The sequence below is a fragment of the Mizuhopecten yessoensis genome, unplaced genomic scaffold (assembly GCF_002113885.1).
Source record: "Mizuhopecten yessoensis strain PY_sf001 unplaced genomic scaffold, ASM211388v2 scaffold8149, whole genome shotgun sequence".
NCBI classification, from domain to species: domain Eukaryota; kingdom Metazoa; phylum Mollusca; class Bivalvia; order Pectinida; family Pectinidae; genus Mizuhopecten; species Mizuhopecten yessoensis.
In genome coordinates, this window is record NW_018407403.1 from 1,087,472 (window position 1) to 1,109,891 (window position 22,420).

The 22,420-nt window shown below is 38.4% G+C and overlaps 1 protein-coding gene across 1 annotated transcript in view; it reads left to right on the forward strand.

Moving 5' to 3' along the window:
- Positions 1 to 22,183, forward strand: part of LOC110455167 — a 28,120-nt gene extending 5,937 nt beyond the window's left edge. The window contains exons 2-6 of the mRNA XM_021505139.1: positions 7,226 to 7,308; positions 14,676 to 14,846; positions 16,567 to 16,745; positions 17,749 to 17,972; positions 21,333 to 22,183. Coding sequence (XP_021360814.1) covers positions 7,226 to 7,308; positions 14,676 to 14,846; positions 16,567 to 16,745; positions 17,749 to 17,972; positions 21,333 to 21,521 — 846 coding nt within the window. The 3' untranslated portion in view covers positions 21,522 to 22,183. The remainder of the gene's footprint in view (positions 1 to 7,225; positions 7,309 to 14,675; positions 14,847 to 16,566; positions 16,746 to 17,748; positions 17,973 to 21,332) is intronic.
- The last annotated feature ends 237 nt before the right edge of the window (positions 22,184 to 22,420 follow it).

The following is a 22,420-nucleotide window of genomic DNA, read 5'->3' on the forward strand; positions in this document are numbered from 1 at the left end:
TGCAAAGTACTCAGATTTGTAGCCTTCCGGGCATGGTATGGTATTACCGGTATTTTTATACACATTTACATGCAAAATGTCAGATAAACAGATTGTATAGTTATTCAAACCAATAGGTAGTTGAGATCAGTTATAGCTAAGTGTCTAATAGAGATTTCTCAGTGTAAATCATTTTTTAACAATTCATAAAACATGTGTTGTAAACTTTTCACTAGAGTTATCTCCCTTGTCCCATGAAACTTCTCAGTTGCATTCATATTTTTGAGTGTATTTTTGCTGTTGCTTAGTTTTGATATGAGGTTGGAGAATTTGTATCTGCAAAAGAATAGGATTTAATTGTAAAATTATTTTACTGTAATAATTTCATTGATCAATTACATAAAACAATTTGATATATTTCAACCTACATATATGCATGTCAAGTACTAAGTAATTATCCAATATAAGGTCATTGATATTTGGTCAACTTTCTTTATAATGCCATTAGTTATAACGACACATCCTTTATAATGACAATTATTTGTGATTTTATACCGCTGTAATGTAAAAGTGGTATACTGCATAGATATGTTTCTTTGTATAGTAACATGTCTGTTTTGGGGTGTTTTTGGAACATTGCGAGTTCATGTTAGGTTGAATCCACATGGCGTTAAAGGTGCTATAGATTATTAAGATTTACCTTGACCTTAAGATGTAATATAAGTATACAGCTATGTTGTGCGTATCACTTATGATTGTAATTGTTTGTTTTCAGTTCTTACGTTGATGAATAAACAAAATTCAAACATCAGTAAACTTCAATCTTTGACCGAGCCAGCTACAATCTTCAATAAATGTAAATACTGACGAATTCCCCCGTCCATCCCAATATCCTATTCTACGGGTTCCTTCCCTTATCCTACAAACCAAGCATACTGACAGCTACACGGTTTTGGAACGACCCAAACATGTGGTAGCCGCCAGCACCTCAAAACCAACCTTCCACTATCACAGTCCGACGGCAACTGATTTCCCAACGCCCCAAGGAATCCCTGCGCTCCTGGTTAGAACGCTAACATCAACGGGGCAACGCACGAGCTCAACGGGGCAACACCCGTTCCCCAGCGGACTCTGTAGAGGTAACAGCGCCACTCCCGTTGCTCGCAACGTAGTACCCGTTGAACCCAAATAAATACGACGATCTACATTGGCACTTGTATGAACAATACTTCACAAATGAACATTAATATATAGTATTTCATGTTATTCACATCTACAACTCTTCCGTACCGTTATTCACTCTCAATCCAATACTTCAAACGCATCCCATACACTCAAGTGACCCCGACTGACACAGTTCAAGAGGTCACGAGGGTTCACAAAATGGCGACGTCCATACACACTAGCAGCGGCTACGTTCTCTGCAAAAACATAACCTTTCTCGCTCTCTCCAGACGGTTCTTTCACTGGACTAACGATTAACCAAGATAATAAAGGTATTTACATCTGAATAATATCCATATTGAACATTGGAAAACACTTGAATAAGGGTAAATACCATTTGAATTGACATTGTGTTTAAAAACATGTATGACAACTCCAAGATATTTACAACATTTTAAGCTACTGCCACACTACAGTCAGTGACTATTATTGAACAATTCATTGAAATATCATACTTCATGACAAACAATCCAGTAAAGTACCACATTTTTACAATATGTTTAAAAAAAATATACAATATTTATTGTGCAATGTCGACTAGCCAGGCGTAAACATCCAAAGAGTACAAATGAGTATTTTGTCGGTTAAACGTATATGAGTCAGTAATTCGTTACACACTTGGGTGGTTAATGAGGAATAATACAAACCCTTATAGGGAACAAAATATAACCACTGAAAACTCCCAGCTTTTAATTCCCGTTCAAAGAGGTAAGCTTCGATGATATGTATTTATAGTGCGTTCATGATTCCCAACGAAGGACTTGTGCCATACTGTGAGAGAAAAAACTCGAGCTTTTAATTGCCGTTCAAAGAGGTAAACTTCTGTGATATGTGTTACAAGCGTAATGAGAATGAAAGGTTATGGTTAAAGTATAACGGTCATGTAAGTTTAAAGCGAACACTAAGGTCTCAATACATAAACAATCGTAAACAAAATACTTAGACGTGATAAACAACGATATCAAAAAATCAAACAACACCAACTGCTTGACATGTGTAATAATTCCCCTAACGATTTCTGGAATAAGATAGGCCAGCTAGGTATGCAAAAAGACAGACTGAATACCATACCAAATACAATGAGATATGCAAATAGTAATATAACGAAAAACTCTAGTGAATCTCTAAAGGTATGGTATTGAAAAGACGACATTAATAAGTTGTTGGGACACAAACTTGATATTGACAGCAGTCTATTGAATTTACCAATACCACGTCAAGATGTTGAATAATCGGTTATCAAAATGTTTAGAAACAAATGAATTACTATCAGATGAACAGAACGATTTTAGAAAGAACAGAAGTTGCTTAGACCACCAGTATATTGTACTCTGTTTTGAATAACAGAAAGATCAAGAAAAAATCCAATGCTGTATGCTTTTATGGGCTAAGCTAGAACATTTTGGTATAAATGGATGTTTTTTAAATGCTATCAAATCATTATATTTTAACTATGAATGTAGAATTAGAGTAAATCGTGTTTTAACGCCACCCATGGATATGAAGCAAGGTCTGAAACAAGGTTGTAATGCCTCGCCAACAATCTTTTCTATTTACATAAATGATTTAGCAAAAGATATTAATGATTGTAAATGCGGTATAGATATTGAATCATGTATTATCTCCATACTTCTGTATGCTGATGACATTGCCCCCAATGAAAATTATATGCAACGGATGCTAGATGTTTTAAATAAATGGTGTAAAAAGTGGAAGATCGAAGTTAATCAAGACAAAACTAACATAGTCCATTTTAGAAAGAACTCCACCCCTATTACTGATTATACATTTTTATGTGGTAACATAACTGTAACTTTGAATAGCAAATATAAGTTCTTAGGACTCTTGTTTGAGTAACATTTAGATTTGCATTTTGTTGTCAGAGAACTCTGTAAATCTGCTAGTAGAGCACTTACAACCTTATGTATAAAATATTCTTTAATTGAGCCAATTCTTGTTTATGGATGTGGATTATAGGGTATAAAAAAATACCGAGAGGTTTCTGTCATACTACATAAGGCAAGTAGATATTTTCAAGGAGCCTCCCGTCGAGCAAGTAACTTAGCACTCAAGAGGTGATATGGGATGGCACTCTTGCAATGTAAGTCAAGTTTTAGAAACGACACGTTTATTTTTAAGAATGAAGTATTATGATGATAACAGACTCATGAAAAACGTGCATCAAGGGTCCGTTAGTTTGAGCAGTGAAAGAAAAACTGATTATTTCAGATGTTGATGAATGGTATGAATCTACATGGAATGATAATGGTAATATAAATGGGAACAAGTTGAGAAATTACAGAACTTTTAAATCAAATTTAATACCGGATTCATATGGCAAGCTTGTTAAACAAAAGAGCAAAAAAGTGTCCTTTTTAATTTTAGATGTTGCTCTCTACCTCTAGCAGTGGAAACTGGCAGATACGCCAAACCTGTGATTCCACTAGAGTAACGCTTGTGTAAGATATATTCAAATGTTAATAACTGTATAGAGGATGAATTACACTTTTTTAATTGAATGTAATGTATATAATGACATAAGATCATCCTAATTTAATATAGCAAATAATATAAGAAATGATTTATCAAGTCTTAATAACACCGACAACTTTAATTTGATAATGTCTTCCGAGGAATTACAAATTCCACTTGCAAACCACTTATATAGTATGTACAGAAAACGTAGCAGTCTATGTGATTAATCATAATTTTAAACAGTGTCTTGTTAGCAATTTTAGGCGGAATATCACATACAATTATTTTTTCTGTTTCATGCATTTGTTAAATATGATACCAGGTGTCAATCAGAAAGAAAGAAAAAATATGAAAATAATCTTCCGTTTAAATTATAATTAGCTACTAGCTAGATAGTGTGAATTTAGCAGACCTCGCTGGTAGGGGGCTCCCCAACCCTTGAAAACCTAAATTTCACTATAATGTAGAACTAGGAAAGTATTCATTTTATTTATCACCATTATATTGTTATTGGGTTTTTTAAAGACATCATGTTTTAAGGCAGTACATGTAAGAGAAACCTTTTAATTATTATAGAATATAATATGTAAGTACCAAATCCAGAAATCTTGTAAGGAAGGGGCTGTCCCAATCACCTGCTCTCTCGATTGGAACATGTGATAGTTTGTTTTAATTTATTATTTTATTACGTATTATAGCTGTTCTTAATGTCAAAATTATGATATGGTCTAAATATTTTGACATTAAGATGATTAATATCTGTTAGGTAACTATATGTTTTTATACTGTGTAACAATATACTTGTGCTATGTAATTGTGATATATTACACAATAATAAACAATATTGACTTTACCTGACTTGCCTTGTATTTATAGTGCGTTCATAGTTCTCAACGAAGGACTTGTACCATACTGTGAGAGAAAAAACAACAAATATCAACGCGTGTATCATTGTTACGTTGTGATAGTTTTGGTGGGTACATGTATCGTCTTTCCATTGTAAACTAATCAGTATTACATACCCCGCCTCATACACACATACACACAAACACACATACACACATACACACAAACACACATACACACATACAAACACACATACACAAACACACCTACATGCAAACACACATACACACATACACACAAACACACATACACACATACACACAAACACACATGCACGCAAACACACATACACACACACACACAAACACACATACATACACACATATACACATACAAAGACACATACACACACACACATACACACAAATACACACACACACATACACACAAACACACATATACACATACACACAAACACATACACTCATATACACACAAACACACAAACACATGCACAAATACACACATACACATACAAACACATACATACATATAAACACATACACACAAACACACACATACATACACACACAAACACACATACACACAAACTCACACATACACACATACACACACACACATACACACAAACACACATACACACGTTAACTCCTATTCTACCAAACAAACACAACAGAAGTTTTGTCACGATGTTGTTAAAAGTGTAAACACTTAACTCAATCACAGTCTTATTACTTTTTTATTGAGATTGCATCAGACACGCAAGGTATTTTCCTTTATTGATTGTGTACTCCAGCCAATCTTTCCATGAGAGCCTAGGAAATGGTAGTTAGACGTTTGGTTTGGTATTATTTTGTTTAACGTCTTGTTAACAACTAAGGACATTAACGGACTTGCGTCAATGTAATTTAAGGTGGGGATATATATAAGATCTCAAATATTGCAATGTAGATGGCCCAAATTAACCGCCTGTTACCATCATGCTGTGGGTAGCAGAAGGTGTATATTGTTCCTGTTTCCGGCATACATGCACGCTTAAACACCACACATGGAGGCACGTCCGTGAATGACCTAAGATGTTAATAGGACGTCTAACAAAATGAAACCAAACCAAAATGTATTTTATTTTCCTCGATACCCAACCTGCAAGGTTCGTCCATCGTGTGTAAACAATCACATTTTCGACTTTTCCCAAAAACTGTATTCATTAGCCCCACGGCAGAGATCAGATCTAATATATATTCAGGTGACTCATAGGGGCAGCGCAATAAGTGATCACATAATCATTCTCGGGTTACCTTTAATGCCAATAGACCTCTTGATGGTACATGTATTGTGTAATAATTTTCTACACTTAACTGTGTATAAATACCTTGTCACAATCAAAAGATAATTCATTTTCCCCTTAGAATTCGTTCAAATGAAAATAGATCAATTAAAAAATGAATAAAACGTATCGAAACGAAAGTTGAGCGATTGGAAATTCCATTTTTTCATTAACAATTAACGGTTAATCTATTGCCAAGCTGCAATGATAAACATCTGCAAAACAGATCCTGTATATGAGCACGTTTGTGGTTTTCAGTGAGGGATACATTTAATTGTGTCAGGTGTCCTCGACAGATACCAACGCGGGTAGGCCACCATTATACTTTCTGGTGTTGTTGGTGGTACGACGTTCATGTTTGTATAATCAATGTAACATTGTAACGATTTTGACGAACGCATCATCTGTAAATCCAATTGAGGTATAGTTTTTATTTAACTTGAGATAGAGTATTTACGAATCAGGCATTCCACGGTAGTATCACAATTATAGAATCCTGTGCTTGGTTTGGTGCCTACAGCATGGTATGTAAATGAGATACTCTATAAAATCGGCATCAGATCCGACATACATTTTATCACAGGGAGGCAAATACATCAACATACTCGCCTCCCACAAACATGGAGGCACGTCCTTAAATGACTTCGGCTGTTGATAGGAACTCCTATTCAACCAACATCAGAGGCTTCATCCTGTCTCCATTCACTACGCTCTTGAGTTGATGTTGCTAATTGTTTGAATTTGTGAGAGGGGCGAGGTTGGGTTGGCGGGGAAAAATATATGCATACATTATATCTCGAAGAAAAGTATATGTAAACTGTATTATGAAAGTGTGTCAACAAATGATACGACAAAATGAAGACCACTCGGACCTGGGTTCTGGAATTATTAGTTACCATCTTGTGCACGTACGGACATTATATTTGATAATTATGGGTGATCGGTATATACGACAATATCTATGGTACATTAAGCCAGGACAAGCGTTCATTATGCACATGGGAGCACATTCTTAAATGATCGTATCTGTTAATAGGACGCTATATCCTATATAGAACCGAACCGAAAGATGTTTATCAATTACGTCAGACTTGTAATGATTAAAAAAAAAAATGATTTAATTGAAATTCCTAAAACTAATTGCCATATTTTGTTTCAAACGTCGACTCATTCAAATAGCATGCTAAAGTGCCTATTGAATGTACATGTATAAGCATTCACCTGTAAGTCAATACGTTACATATATAGCTAGACCCTATGACGAAACGAAAATAGGAAATTCCGGCTTTTTTAATGACGATATATAGTATTTCTTATCGCCGAACTACGTTTCTGTAAATAATCATGTATTAGAGGGTGTATATAGTGTACAGTGAAGGACTAGTTCTATTTTGTCAGGGGCAAACGGCAAATATTAACGCAGGAACCAGGTACAGGTAAGTTGTACGGATATCTGTAATCTTTAATGTCTAACATTTCAACAGGTATTGATATGACAATGAACTCCTATTGACGTAAATGTAAAGAGTAGGATCTGCTTCAATTTGTTGCCTTCTGCCACCGGTTGCTCAGTATAAAAACCAAAAACACGGACAAGTTGTGTATTCCATCATGTTTCTTTCACTATCTCCGAGAAACCTACACTACAGGACAATACAATACATATACTCACCTCAAATATACATACAATACATACTAAACAACTTCTGCGTAGGTGTAGAGTTGGTTACACGTTCTGGCAAGAAAGTAATCGGGAGTTACACATGTAGGGTCCTGATCAAGTCTGCCCCCGGTTCCCTCTGTACATCAAATACTTGGACGTCCTAGTTAGGTTTACGTTTCACAAGATACGGAACTTCCTCCCACTTGTCGGCGATCTTGTGCTTACCGTCGAACTCGACAACCTTTACCAAAAACTCTGTCGCCTACCGTGAGAGTAGCTCCACGTACGTTAGTGTCGTATTTCGTCTTTTGTCTTGTTTTGGCGTAGTTGGAACTTGATGACGCAAGTGTGTAGGCATTCTTGAGTCGTTGTCTTAAAGATTTCTACATATGCCGTCATTGTTCCTGTGGGGTTTTTGCGTTAATACTCCAAATGCTAAATCCACTGGGATCCATGGATTTCTCCTAAACATAAGGAAATAAGGCGTCTGTCCTGTTGATTCCTTTGAGTGTAGTTGTATGCATGCACCAACACTGCAGTATTATACTTTCAAACTTTTTTGCGCTTTCCTGATAACGTTACAAGCATTCCGATGAGTGTCCGATTAAAGCGCTCACATAGTCCGTTACCCATAGGATGGTATGGCGTAGTGTTCGACTTCTCAATCCTTGCCACGGTACACAGTTCCTTCATCAGATCACTCATGGAATTCTGTCCTTGGTCCGTGTGAATCCGTTGCGGTAGTCCATAGTGGAAAACAAAGTTGTTGAAAAATACTTCCGCAACTGTACGGGCCTTTTGATTCGCGACAGCATACCTAGTAAAATGGTCTGTGATGACTAGGATACTGTCATTCCACCCTTGGACTCCAAACTTACAAAGTCCATACACACAAGTTCAAGAGGCTGACAAGTCCTAAAACTTACCAATGATGCTCTGATGTTAGTTGGTATCTTCATGCGTATGCATCTTCTCTCACAATGCTTAACCCACTTTTCCACATCTCGTCCCATGCCAACCCAGTAAAATCGATCATGGAGCGGTGAAAGTGTCCGGTTTCGTCCTTGGTGTCCCATGTCGTTATGCACCATGGTGATGACTGTGGCAATCTTGCATCGGGGTAACACCAGCGTAGTAATCACTTCCCCATTCCGCTTAGTCTCTCTACAAAGTACACCATCCTTCAGTCTGAGCTTCTCAAAATTCTTCAAAATTACTGAGTGTTCTTGTGAAGGAGGGAGATTTTGTCGCTTTGGTCGAATACCAGCTTTGACGAGCGGAATCCATGTATATAACACAGGGTCTTGACCTTGAGCGGCGATCATGTCCACCGTTTTTAGTAGCATCTGGGTCACTAATGGCATCTAAAGTAGCTGCTGACATAGAAAGAGTGTCGATGAAAGTGTTGCCGTGTATCCCATTGTTAATGGCCTTAATAGTTTGGTTGGAAATTATGCCTAAATCTGTGTTATCTTCCAACAAGGGATGTCGTGATATCGCATCCGCATCTGCATTGCTTGTACCTGGTCGATACACAATGTCAAAATCATACAATCCCAGAGCCGCTACCCATCTCTGTGATGTCGCGTCTAATTTCGCAGATGTCAGTACATACGTCAGCGGGTTATTATCTGTAAGCACGGTAAAATGTCGTTCAACCAAGTAATCCCCAAACTTCTCAGTCACTGCCCACTTCATCGCAAGAAATTCTAATTTGTGAGCTGGGCATCTTTTCTCTGACTTAGACATTTCACGGCTTGTATATGCAATGACTCTCTTGCGGTTGTCCTGTTTTTGGTTAAAGAATGGCACCTAAACCCAACAGCGATGCATCAGTGTACAATTCAAAAGGTTTGCTGAAGTCTGGATAACCCATTATCGGAGGTCCGGAGAGGCATGTCTTCCGAGCTTCTTACGCTTCTTCCTGCTCCGTCTCTCATGTCCAGGACTGCACATTCTGACCCATCTTTTTCCACCTTTTGAAGTCTTCGTTAGTACCGGCATCATAATAGTTAAGGGCTTGACTACCCGGCTGAAATTCTTTATGAACCGCCGGTAGTACCCAGTTAATCCCAGGAAGCGTCTTACTTCCTTTGGATTATGTCGGCGTGGCCAGTTCTTCACTTTCTCCACTTTGTCCGGATCAGGTTCAATCCCTTCCTCGGATACCACATGTCCGACATACTTTACTTTCCGCTGGAACAACGATCACTTCTGTGGCGACAACTTCAACCCTGAATCGGATATTCGCTTATAGACTTTCTCCAAGTTGTCCAGGTGTCCTTCATAGTCCTTGGCAAACACAATCACATCATCAATGTAAACGTAACAGATGGTAGTTTGTAATTCGCCCATCACATCCTTTATCAACCGTTGGTAAGTGGCGGATGCATTGGCCAATCCGAAAGGCATCCGAGTATACTCATAAAATCCCAGGGCCAACAGTGATGGCAGTTCGTTCCTTGTGGTCTTCATGAAGCTCGACTTGATGATAACCGGATTTCATGTCGATGACAGAAAAGTACCGGTAACCAGCCAATGAGTCTAATATCTCGTCCACTCTAGGAAGGGTGTAAGCATCCTTCACTGTCCGTTGGTCTTCCTCACCAACACAACGTTCGATGCCCATGGAGAGTGGGAACGCTGAATAATCCTTGCTGTTGTAAATGGTTCCAAACTTCGTCGAACATAGTTGGTATGATTCTCCGACAACGCTGCTTAAACGGCGTTGAATCATCTAAATATATCCTATGTCTAACCGTGTCTGTATTTCCAATGTCTATATCGCTTGTGGGAAAACTTGTCCCGTATCTCTCTAGCAGCTCCCTTACTTTAATGACCTGACCCTCACTGAGGTCATCTGTGTTTATCGCCACCTTACGGAGAACATCGTCCAGCTCATCAGTCGATGACATCTGGCTGACATCTTCAACCGTCACTGGCCGGAGTTCACACAACAGGGCTCGAGGTTGAATGGTAACGTACCTGTACCTGTACCGCTAGAAGCAAGCTCTGTCTGCACAAATCGCTCATATGGCAACATATGTCCAGCACACTCAATCTTAAGGATAGTGTCCAAGGGCTTGATCTCCAAATGACTAAGATGTTGGGGATAGAACGTTTTGCCGAGCCTGTGTCAAGTAATGCTTTAGCCGAAACATCTTCGACAATAACAGGAACTTCTGTAGTGATTCCAACCAGGTCTGCTGGTTTCCTATCGACTTTCTGGCATGGTTCATACCTCTAAGACCTAACGTTTGCCCGCCGACGTAGGTCTGCTGTCATTTAACGGATTCTGCTTTAAATTATCCAAACGTACTCTGCATCCCAAAGCTATATGTCCTTCCTGGCCACAACGATAACAGGTGGGGTCCGGAAAATCCTTAGCCAAACTCTCAACACCACCATGTCACGGGTTGCGGTAACCTTGGTATGACTTGCGATCTCTGTTGCGTTGACCCCGGGAAGCTGGAGGCTCTCTTCCAAGATTTCGCTGTTCTAACCGGGTGACATCTGCTGCTACATGGTTGATCAGGCTCTTAATCTCGTCCAATTCCGACTAAGGTGGTGGTTTGCTGACCTCATTAGCGGATTTGGCTGATGCAGTCTGTTTCTTCTTTTCCTCTGGTATATGTCATACATGGTATTGCTCCACCCGACGAATTGCAACTCCTAGCTTGTCAAAATCAATGATCCTCTCATACAGATGTCCGGTTATGTTCTTCAGCTTCATCTTGAGTCTTGACCAAAAAATGTTGCGTAGCATAGATTCTTTCCTCGTGTCATCCATGTAAGTGCATTCAGAGGCTTTATTGAACAAGTCTTCCACCCGGCAACTTCATGCTGATACTTCCTCCTCAGGTGCCTGCTTGGCGCTGTAGAATCATGCAAACAACATCTCTGACTGTTCCACTATTCCATACACGCTGTCCATCTTTGCCAAAATCTGTGAAATGCTCGCATCAGGGGATAGTCTGGAGCGTATCTTCAATGCTTCTCCTCTGAGACTACTCCTGATAGTTTGTGAAATGGCCTGGTCTGAGTGCCCCTCCTTCATAATGCCTGCCACTTCACTCCTCCACTACCTTACTACAACAACACTAGTATTGTATAAAAGAAATAATACACACAGGCAAATGAGGCAATACAAACAGTAGTTAAGTAAATATGAACAAAGACTAGAGTATACAGAAAAAAGGCAATAAAAATGATGCTAGTGGTCAGCACATAGTACACTTATCATTCCACACGGCTTCTTTCACAGTCTCAATTCACTACGCTCTTGGGCTGATGTTACTTATTGTTTGAATTTGCGTAGGGGCGAGGTTGGCTTGGTGGGGGAAGATTTATAAATATTATATATCGAAGAAAAGTACATGTTTATATGTATAATATATCTCGAAAAGTATGGGTTGGTGGGGAAAGATATATGCATACATTATATCTCGAAGAAGAGTATATGTAAACTGAATTATATTAAAGGACCACTCGGACCTGGGTTCTGCAAATATTAGCTACCATCTTGTGCAGGTACGGACATTATATATAGTAATTATAGAAGTCAACGCGTACAGTCCTAATCAAATGTTTTCTTATAAATAATATCTAATTTCTGTTCATTGTTGAAGTGTAAGTTCATGTAATATTTGTTATGAGCAGTACAATATAATTATGATCTCGCCAGCCAGGACATAAGTGCATACTAAATGTTGTTACTCTGAGTGAAATAGTATAGAAGATATGCTCAAGATAATTGTTTTCCAAGGACAAGGTCAAAGGTCAAGCATAGGTCACACTGATATTCCTTTCACACTAGAAACTCCACGATCCCAGTATGAACTTGCATACGAATTTTGCTTACTCCAGGTGAAATACTGAAATAGGACGGATTGTAACCAGTCAACGTAATAAACATGTGATTGTAAATCTGAGGTTCCCTGTCAGCAATATCCCATTTAAATACTCCGAAATTTGAGCAAAATAATTATTTGGGATCTTTTCTCTTCTGTCCAAACAACTTTATTCCTAATGTCTCCCTTGACAATGCCTCACTTTTGGCCTTTAGTTGAGCGTTCGCTCCTGTGAGAAAGGCTTTTGGTTCTGTCCCAATACCAGAGTCCTGGGCGCACGCTACAATCGCACAGTATTTCATCGTGCGCACATCGTGTGACGTGCGATCACACAACTGTAGATTTTAGAAGAGACGCTCCGGACAAACATTTTCAAAGAATAATGGTAAGGCACAGGTCTCCGTGACCTACTGCATGTAATGCACACTCCGCCATGCCAATGCACATAACGTCTAGTTACTCAAGGTAAAATACAATAGAAGATATGCGCCGGGCAAACTCTTTAGACAGATAAATGGAGTACAAACCTATGCAGTATGTTTCAGTGAGGTGGCACTATAAAGTCGGCATCAGATCCGCGCTAACACAAGGAGACAAACACGAACATATCACAGCTTCCCAAAACACACACGCATACACTACACGCATGCATCTTGCCCATAGGTGAGGCCGTCCTTAAATTACCATAGCTGTTGATAGGACGTTAAACAATACTAAACCAAACTAAACTAAACGTATTGAATGTTTTAATGTTGAACGTTCGCCTAGTCGTGAAAATCAATGGGTTATGTCCCACGGCCGTGACATGCCAAACTCCTCAAACAGCTGGTTCACCCGTTGTCAGTATAATGTGACCGGGAGGAATGCTGTGCTGTGTGCCTACGGCATAGTAGTTCAGTGAGATAAGTCGGCAACAGATCCGCCCTACCACAAGGAAGCAGGTACACCAACATACCCACACAGAAATGCATACACGCTTACACAACACACATGATGGTACGTCCTTAAATGACCTCAGCTGTTAATTGGACGTTAAACAAAATAAAACCAAACCAAACCTTGGAACTCTAGTATTTGAAAGAAAGTGTACTTTTTGGCTAACACAAAGCTTGGATATCACCAAGTTTGTTAATTTTCTTTTAGTTTACCCGAAATTCTTCTTAGTGACTTTAGGTATTGCACGGATGTTTTACAGCAAACAAATGTACGAAACAAATTGTGAGACTAAGAATAAATAAGATCAGATAGAGTTTGTCACAAAAGAAGCTTTAAATATGAATATTTTTATTGTTGCCAGGAATCTGTATATTTCTTTAAAATTCATTAATAAATTTTCGCGTGCGACTATTTACGCGCTTACTTACTGAACGCGCCAAAAACGCGAATATTTTCACGCTGCAAATGTCCATATTACAGAACACAGTCGGTCTATCATATCGCATTTGTCTTACTGTAGTAATTTCTTGTTAACTACACGACATGTAACACAGCAGCCGTAAACACACGTAACAGTTGATAATAGTAATGTTTATTCATAACCGTGATTCAACAATTTCATTACAAGTACATGTACAGGTGATTACAACATCTCATCTACGTATGGTAATACTTCACGTTGGGTCTCTGACTTCGAGTAACGAGGCCTGTGCCAAACCATGGCCAAACTCCCCATACTCTGTCTCTCTGAACCTGGGTCCAAATTGACCTGTCCTTCTCATGGCCAATTCCCGACTCCCTGAATAGGGGATGCACCCCGTTAAATACGTTTTCCAGTACATATGTTACAGCCATCATCTGTAAACCTGTCATAAATACTTGGTACATACCTATGTGACTACAATTACTCTAAGTATTACACGTTCCCTTTAGGCTACTGTTGCTTGACTCATTACTGATCCCGACTAGCACACGACTTACAATCCAAAGATAGGATGAATCTAACATAAATTAATCCAATTAATGCAATCAAAATGAAAGTTATGAGAGAATCCCCTAAAACATTTCAGGCCGCCTACGATTGCGCAGTATCAGGTGCTAAAGGGCTAACATTTAATCGCGACGCGACAGGAAATGACGTGATGGGACGGTAGGAGAAAGACATGGGCAACACTATAAACCCTTCATTTTATGGTGTGGCATAAACACTTTCTATCCACTTTGTTTGTTCGGGTTACTAGCATCGTAACATTTTTTATCAAAAAGAACTTTTCATAATTATTAATCAAAAAAGGATATATGATATATCCATATTGCTTTCTATTTACCCTAACATCAGTTATTTTTGTTGTAGTTTCATAGGATCGAGATATGGAGCGGATTGGGATACGGAGGGATATGCCTTACCTACCCTGGTCGACCTAACTGGATTCGCAGACGAGGATACGGCATTGATAGAAGAAATACTGCGTCTGATATTTTACGGCAAAATAAAAGAGGAATCTAATATCAACGAAATATTCAGGTTTGGGTATATGGTTATAAAGCAATGGGCTATTCGGTAAAAGTATGATTGGGTCTTTAAACCTTGATAATGTTACGATCTGACAGTCTACTAGGATGTAAATGACATCCATGTTATAAACTTCAGTTGCCAAGACGTATTGATAATAGTAAATGTTATATGCGTATTCATCAGGTACATCTGTAACCCGACCATGCTGTTCAAAACTGTCAAACTTATATCAGACCTTATATCAGACTTTGAAATGAAAACGAAGCTGCCAACATCCTTTTTTATTATTAAAAATAGACTGTTTTGTATGCAAACCCATTTGAAACATTGGAACTTCTTGCAAATAATAAAAAAAAAAAATATTGAGGGAACAGGAGAAACCTGGCGCAGTGTTGTGATTGGTGCCTTCGACATGGTATTTCAGTGAGATAGCGCTATAAAGTAGGCTTCAGATCAGCTCCATCTCAAGGAGGCAAATGCATATAATGTCTCCGGCACACGTACAGAACACCCATGGTGCCACGTCCATGAATGACCAAAGCTGCCGATAGGACGCTTAAACCAGTGCAACCAACAATTCTTCAATAATCAATATACTGTAAACAATTACTTGTAGCAAAACAATCTGAAGTATTTGGACTCTGAGATAATGAACAGGCAAGGTATTTTAAGGAAGTTCTCCATGTGTTAATGTGTGCTGTAGTCATGGTATATTGGATTGTTTACTCCCTTGAAATAGCGCAAACCTGATGCCGGCTTCAAAGTGCTACCAAACATAAATACCATGCCGAAGACACCCACCACCCGGTGAAAAAATAGTTTACATGTTAATATTTTGTTAAGGAGGGTTTAATAACTACCATACTAAAGATATGTCCAGACTCGGCAAGAGAACTCTACGACATTCTCACTTGGGCAAACGTTTAAGACAAGGGTTTGGCTTGGTTTGGTTTCATTTTGTTTAACGTCTTAGAAACATCTAAAGACGTGCCTCCATGTGTGTTGTGTATGCGAGCCGGTGACGGGGTATGTTGGTATGTTTGCCTCCTTGTGACAGCGCGGAACTGATGCCGACTTTAAAGTGCTATCTCGCTAAAATACCACGCCAAACACGCCCAGCGCAGTATTCCACCTGGTCACATTATACACTATATGGGCGAACCAGTAGTTGCTGTTGCCATTACCCTAAATGCTGAACGTTAATAAGGGAATAAGAACTAGTTTTGAAGATTTTGGTATGTCCAGGCCTGGGGACAGAACAACTTGCCTTCCTCACCTGGGCAAACCAAACCTTGAACGTTAAAGCCAAAAGTGAGATTTTGCTAAGCAAGGTGCTTGGAAATAAAAGGTAGTCAGAAGTAGAAAGAAATTAAAAGATACCAAATGTTGCACTGAATGCAGCAATTGTTTTTGGCCTATTTTGTGTCCCCAAGTAGAGGGCACAAAAACAAATGCCAATTCTACAGGAGGAGGTTCCCAACATTATTTACAATCGTTACAATGGGGGCACAAGATGCATTTAAATTTTCAATCTGATGACCTAGGGTAGAGGGCACAAAAGCAATTCCCAATTATGCAAGAGTTCCACAAAACTGTCTTTTACGACATGCGGTGGGTGGCAGCAGGTATTTTGTTTATTCCAGAATAAACATCACCATATTGCAAATTGATGCAAGCGCTATCTCTTGCAAAGTGTTTTGGTATAAATCTCATCAATTCAAATATTCAGTTTCGCAAAGGATTGGGGTATAGAAGCCTTGCAAACGAAGTATGCTCTCACTCAAACATCAGATGAAAGGAAAATTGACCGGGCTATCTTTGTTGCCTCAGCCATAGAAGAAATTCCAAAAAATTTGATACGATGTTTCCTGAAGGCTGCACAACCAAAAGGGAGGAATTATACACGTGGTAAGGTCATGAAATGTTTATATTTTTGTTGTTTAGGCATAGAATACACAACGAAAAATGATTATAAACATGAACAGGTAACATATAAAATTATTTCACATGATTGCTGTGTAATCGGATACGCTTTTTTTCGTCTTTCTGCTAGATTTGTATAATAAATTGCATTTGTACATGCATTTTGGTATAACACAGTTCAATTAAAATATATTCTCCAATATGTTTCGAACACATTTTTTATTTGTAAACTGTCACCAATATTAAAAAGGTGACATTCAATCCTGAATTATTTGCAATTGTTTATGTCAGGTGTTGCCTTAGAATACTGGTAAGCACCAAAATGATAAATAGCTATATGTAATGCAAAGGAAAGAAAAGATAAAAAAAAAACAACGTCAACTTGGAAAGTTAAAGTTTCAATACTTATATCTTTTTAAAAATACTAACAGTTTTCAGGTAGTTTTGAATTGTAGATATACGATACACGGTTTCGAAAAGAAATACAAAATACGGTATATTATTATTAAAAGATTCTCGTGATGGCTGAAGGTCAATGCAGTCTGATAACAAGTGTTTTACTGTAAATGGTTTGTTACAAGATATGAATTGAGGTTGGAAACGAAATCATTGAGGCTTGTCTTTGCACTTGGTTGGCCCAGCCGAAGACGGAATACAACCACGTCCCGCGTGCTATTATATTATGAACAGATTTCAGGTTTTACGCAGTGTAAGTGGTTGTTTACCAATGACTCTGATGAAGCAGACCACAACAATGTATAGTGCTTAACCTTGATAATCCTTACCTTATTTCGCCTGGGTTCAATGAAAGCATCACTGACCTTGCGGTAGCGAAAAACTTTTCCCCTCGTCAAATATTAATCATGGAGAAACTCTCCAACAAGGGCAATAAAGGTACAATATTATAAACAAAATATCAGTTTGGAGTTTGAAATTTGTGGCTTTGCAATGCAAGCGTAAATATAAAAAAAAAATGTAATATTTGCAGCAATTCCAGTGTTTGGTATCCTGACGCATGCAGATTTAGCTTCTCAACAAATTAGGAAATTTGAAAATCTAGAAGGAAACTTCATTAGAGCCCTGGTAATGATTGGCTTCAAAACCAGATATATGAAATGCTCAAATTATTGCGACGATGTCGACCCAGAGCTAACACGGATGGAAGTGTCTTTGCCAGAACTTGACATCCCTGTCCTGAAATTCATGGTCGAAGTAAGTGAATTGTTTATGATCAATATAACATTCCTTTAACAGGGAAATAGTTTGCCTTTTATAATCAATTCCAACGACAATCATATTTCGGACCAATTTTGAATACCTCCGCCATGTTGAAACACTCCATATCGACTTGACAGTGCAAGTATATCAATAGTTCCCTTGAGTCAATTTAAATTTCCATTAAATAAAAAAGGGTGATCGGGCGGAATGCTTTGTTTTTGTATTGTTGCTCGGCCCATAGACAATTAGAGACCATAATGTTAGGTTGAATTGCGGATAATTTTTTGTTTATTTTTTCAGACCATTTATTTTGCCGAATCCTTTTAATATAATTCGCGATTAAAGGTTTAAAATCACAATTACTTATTTGTGCTGGGAGCATTCGGTGTGGTATTATACCTTGTCTCCAGCACACATATACACGTGCACTCATTCTAAGACACAAATAGAGGCACGTCCTTAGATGACATTAGCTGTCAATAGGACTTAAAACAAAACCTAGCCAAATATAAATTTAAAAACATATATATTAAAGTAAATAGTATCTTTGCACCAGTTACAATCAAGAGTTCCACTTTAAAACGGCTCACAGCTAGAGGTATTAACCCTTCTATTATATGTTTTCTTAATTCTTTGTTGGTACTCATGTGCAGTTTCTTGCATAGTGAAATGTGTAAACTGAAGGATTGACAATGAATGAAACGAGCTCTACTCCTGTAGTCTTTAGCTCATACCGTGGCACAGCGTCTGTCGTCCGTCAATTTTCTTTTAAACGACATCTTTTAAAGAACCGAAAGGCCTATTGTCATGATATTTGGCTCGAAGCTTCAAGGTCCAACAAAATTTACGAATAAAAATGACCTTGACTTGTATTCAAGGTCCTTGGGGCCAACATGTCAAAAAAAATCAAAATAATTCTTCTGAAGAACAGAGAGACCTAGAATCATAATATTAAGTAGGTTGCTTCCAGGGCTAGAGCGCAACGAAGATTGCGTATTAAAATCACCTTGATCTGTATTCACAATTAACAGGGATCAGGAATGTGAACAAGAGGCCCAGAGGGCCTGTATCGCTCACCTTGAAATGTTAGCAAAATATAAGATAGAATAGCCAGATGTTACTGGAAGTGTACATGTATTGCATAGTAAGTCAGGGGTTATATTTGTTTGCAATTGGACAAAATCCTTTCATTCCTAAAGTAAAAGGAGGATTCCGAAGAATTTGCTATGTTTCCCCTATTGGGCCTCGCCCCTCTGCCTCCAGGGGGGTCAGACCCATCGTTGATACAAAATCAGGTCCCCTCCACCCAAGGATGCTTTAGACCAAATACGTACATAATCCTGTCATTCCTACAGTAAAAGAAGGATTTTGAAGCTATTTTTCTAGTTTCCCTATTTGGCCCTGCCTCTCTGCCACAAGGGGGGTCAGACCCACAGTTAATACAAAAATAGTTTCACTCCACCAAAGGGTGCTTAATCACAAATTTAATCAGAATCCTGTCATTCCTACAGAACAGAAGGACTTTGAAGAATTTGCTATGTTTCCCCTATTGGGCCCCGCCCCTCAGGCCCCAGAAGGTTCAAACCCACCGTTTATACAAAATTGATTTCCCTTCCTAATATGATGCTAGTGTTCAAATTTGGTGAAACTACCTTCAACCTAATGGAAGAAGAAAGGATATTTAAGGTATTCCTCTATATCCCTTATTGGACCCCGTCTCTCTGCCCCCAGGGGGGTCAGACCAACCGATTATACAAAAATGGTTATCCTTCACCCAACGGTGCTTCATAGCAAATTTTGACAAAATCCTGTCATTCCTACAGAAGAAGAAGGATTTTGAAGAATTTGCTATGTTTCCCCTAATAAGCCCAGCCCCTCTGTCCCCAGGAGTACCACATCCACCATTTATACAAAATTGAGTCCACTTGGCCTAAGGACTAAATTAGAATGAAATCCCTTAATCCCTACGGTAGAAGTAGGATTTTGAAGGTTGACCTCTATTTCCCCTATGGGGCCCGCCCCTCCGCTCCCACAGGGGCCAAACTCATGTTTATACAAAATTGAGTCCCTTTTGCCAAAGGATACTCCAGACCAAATTGGAATGAAATCCCTTAATCCCTATGGCTGGCGAAGGATTTTAATGATTTACCTCTTTTTCCCCTATTGGGCCCTGTCGCTCTGCCCCAAGGGGGGCCACACCAACTTTTATACAAAATTGAGTCCCCTTGGCCCAAAGATGCTCCTTACTAAATTAGAATAAAATCCCCTAATCCCTACTGTAGAAGAAAATTTTTAAAGGTTTTAGCTCTATTTTCCCTATTGGGCCCCGCCTTTCTGGCCCAATAGGGGCCACACCCACCGTTTATACAAAATTGAGTCCCCTTGGACTGAGGATGCTCTAGACCAAATTTAGTCAAAATCTACTTAGCCGTTCAGGACAAGTAGCGTTTTAAATAAAAAGTTGACGGACGGACGACGGACGCTGCGGTATGGCATAAGTCATACCGCCATAAACACTTAACACGACTCCCTCTGAAGAATGGATAGGCCTAGAATCATTATATAAGTCTGGTGGATTTCGGGATAAAGCCCAACAAAGTTTGCGAATAAAACTTCCCTTTGCATAATTCAAGATGACAGTGGTCAACTATGTGCAAAGAATTCAAACAGCTTCCTGAGAACAAAAATGCCTAAAACCATATGATAGTTAGTTTTATGAAAGTGAGCGCAACAAACTGTGCGAATACAAATGGCCTTGACCTGAATACAAGGTCACAGAGGTGAAATAAATTCGACCTTGGCCCACTTTGAAAGTTAAGTGAGAGATTGATAGCAGGTGAGCAATGCAAGCCTACTGGGCGTCCTGTCTTTGTTTTCATTTTTAGATTAACGGCCATACAACGGTTTGGTTTGGGTTTTTTTTGTTTAACGTCCTATTAACAGTTAAGGTCATCGTTCAACATGAAAGCCAAAAGTAAGGTATAGCCAAGGACGGCGCTAGGAAACGAAAGGTAGTTAGAAAAACCAGAGAAATTCAAAGATCCCAAACATTGCTATGGATGCAGGAGATTAATTATGGTTGCGTCAGGTCCCCAAATGATGGGCACAGACGAAAATCCCGAATTCAGCAGAGGTTCTACATTACTCGTCTTATTCTATAGTGCAGTGGGTAAAAGTAGATGTATACGTTTTCTCATTCCCCGACCTGCATGGTTTATTTCAACAGAACAGAAAATTATTCATCTTCATATTATCATCAGTTTCGTGTGTTAGACGATCTTGTATAGGTTTATTAATGAAATGATGAAGGTGTCTTATATCCCAACATAAATGTTGTATTTTTATCTGTTCCAGGTTTGTGATGCAAGCTATGACATTTCGATTTCGAATCAGACGTATACCCAGGCGATTTTTGCCCAGATCGCAGGTCCGTTGACATCTACACGGAACATCAGCTGCATCTGGATATTTATATGTTTTGTTTTGATTACCATCGTAATAATGATGGTGTCCAGCGCGATGGTTATATTGTCAGTAATGTGAACATCCATTAATCACTTAAGGTAACGTTGTATTCCATCAATTTAACTACTGGTTTTTCGTTGGTGTGCTCAAGACACTTGATGTAATTTACATATATATATCTGATGGCGTTTGTTTTGTCTAAGATAACTTTGGGCTCGCAAAATGTGTGCATCCTTGAAGGACGAAAGATCATAAAAACCGTAGATAAAATGAGTGAATTTTTTTCTTGCTCAACTAATCTGAAAAGGAATATATACGAGACTTCAACCGGACATGCTGTTCAGGTACTTTGAACTTACTGTGAACCTATGATTTTACTGTTTTGATGACTTTGTTCAAAAGGGAGTAATTTGAGCGTTTCAGTGTTTAAAAAAAGACATTCTTTAAAATAAGGATATTTTGCATATCAAAGTGAGCGATAGGGCACTTTAACCCTTGTACTTAAAAAATATATATATTGTTATTTGTACATGATGATAATGTCAGTGTTCAGACAAAATTAGGGACCAACGTACCCAATACAGGAGGCTAGGCTAACATTGAAATTAATTTCAAAATACGATTTTTGACTTTTTTTTTTATAAAGTGTAGGATATTATGCTTTTTAAAACTATGGTCTTGTTTCCGTAATTACCACATTTTTAATCCACTGAAATCAGTTAATAACATGTTTCATAATACTACAGTATATAATTGTAATTTTTGAATTTTGTGTGATATTTAATCAATAAATTTTACGTTTTCACTTTGATTGTTGTGTCCTTTAAATTACTAGGTCAGATGTTATTTTCAGTTACAATAAATGCAAATTGATGGCCTTTTTGAAACAGAAATTCTCATCACCGATTACCCATGTTTTGTTTACATCAGGACAGCGGGACGCTATATGTACTCTTTTAAGCCGTTGATCATTCTAC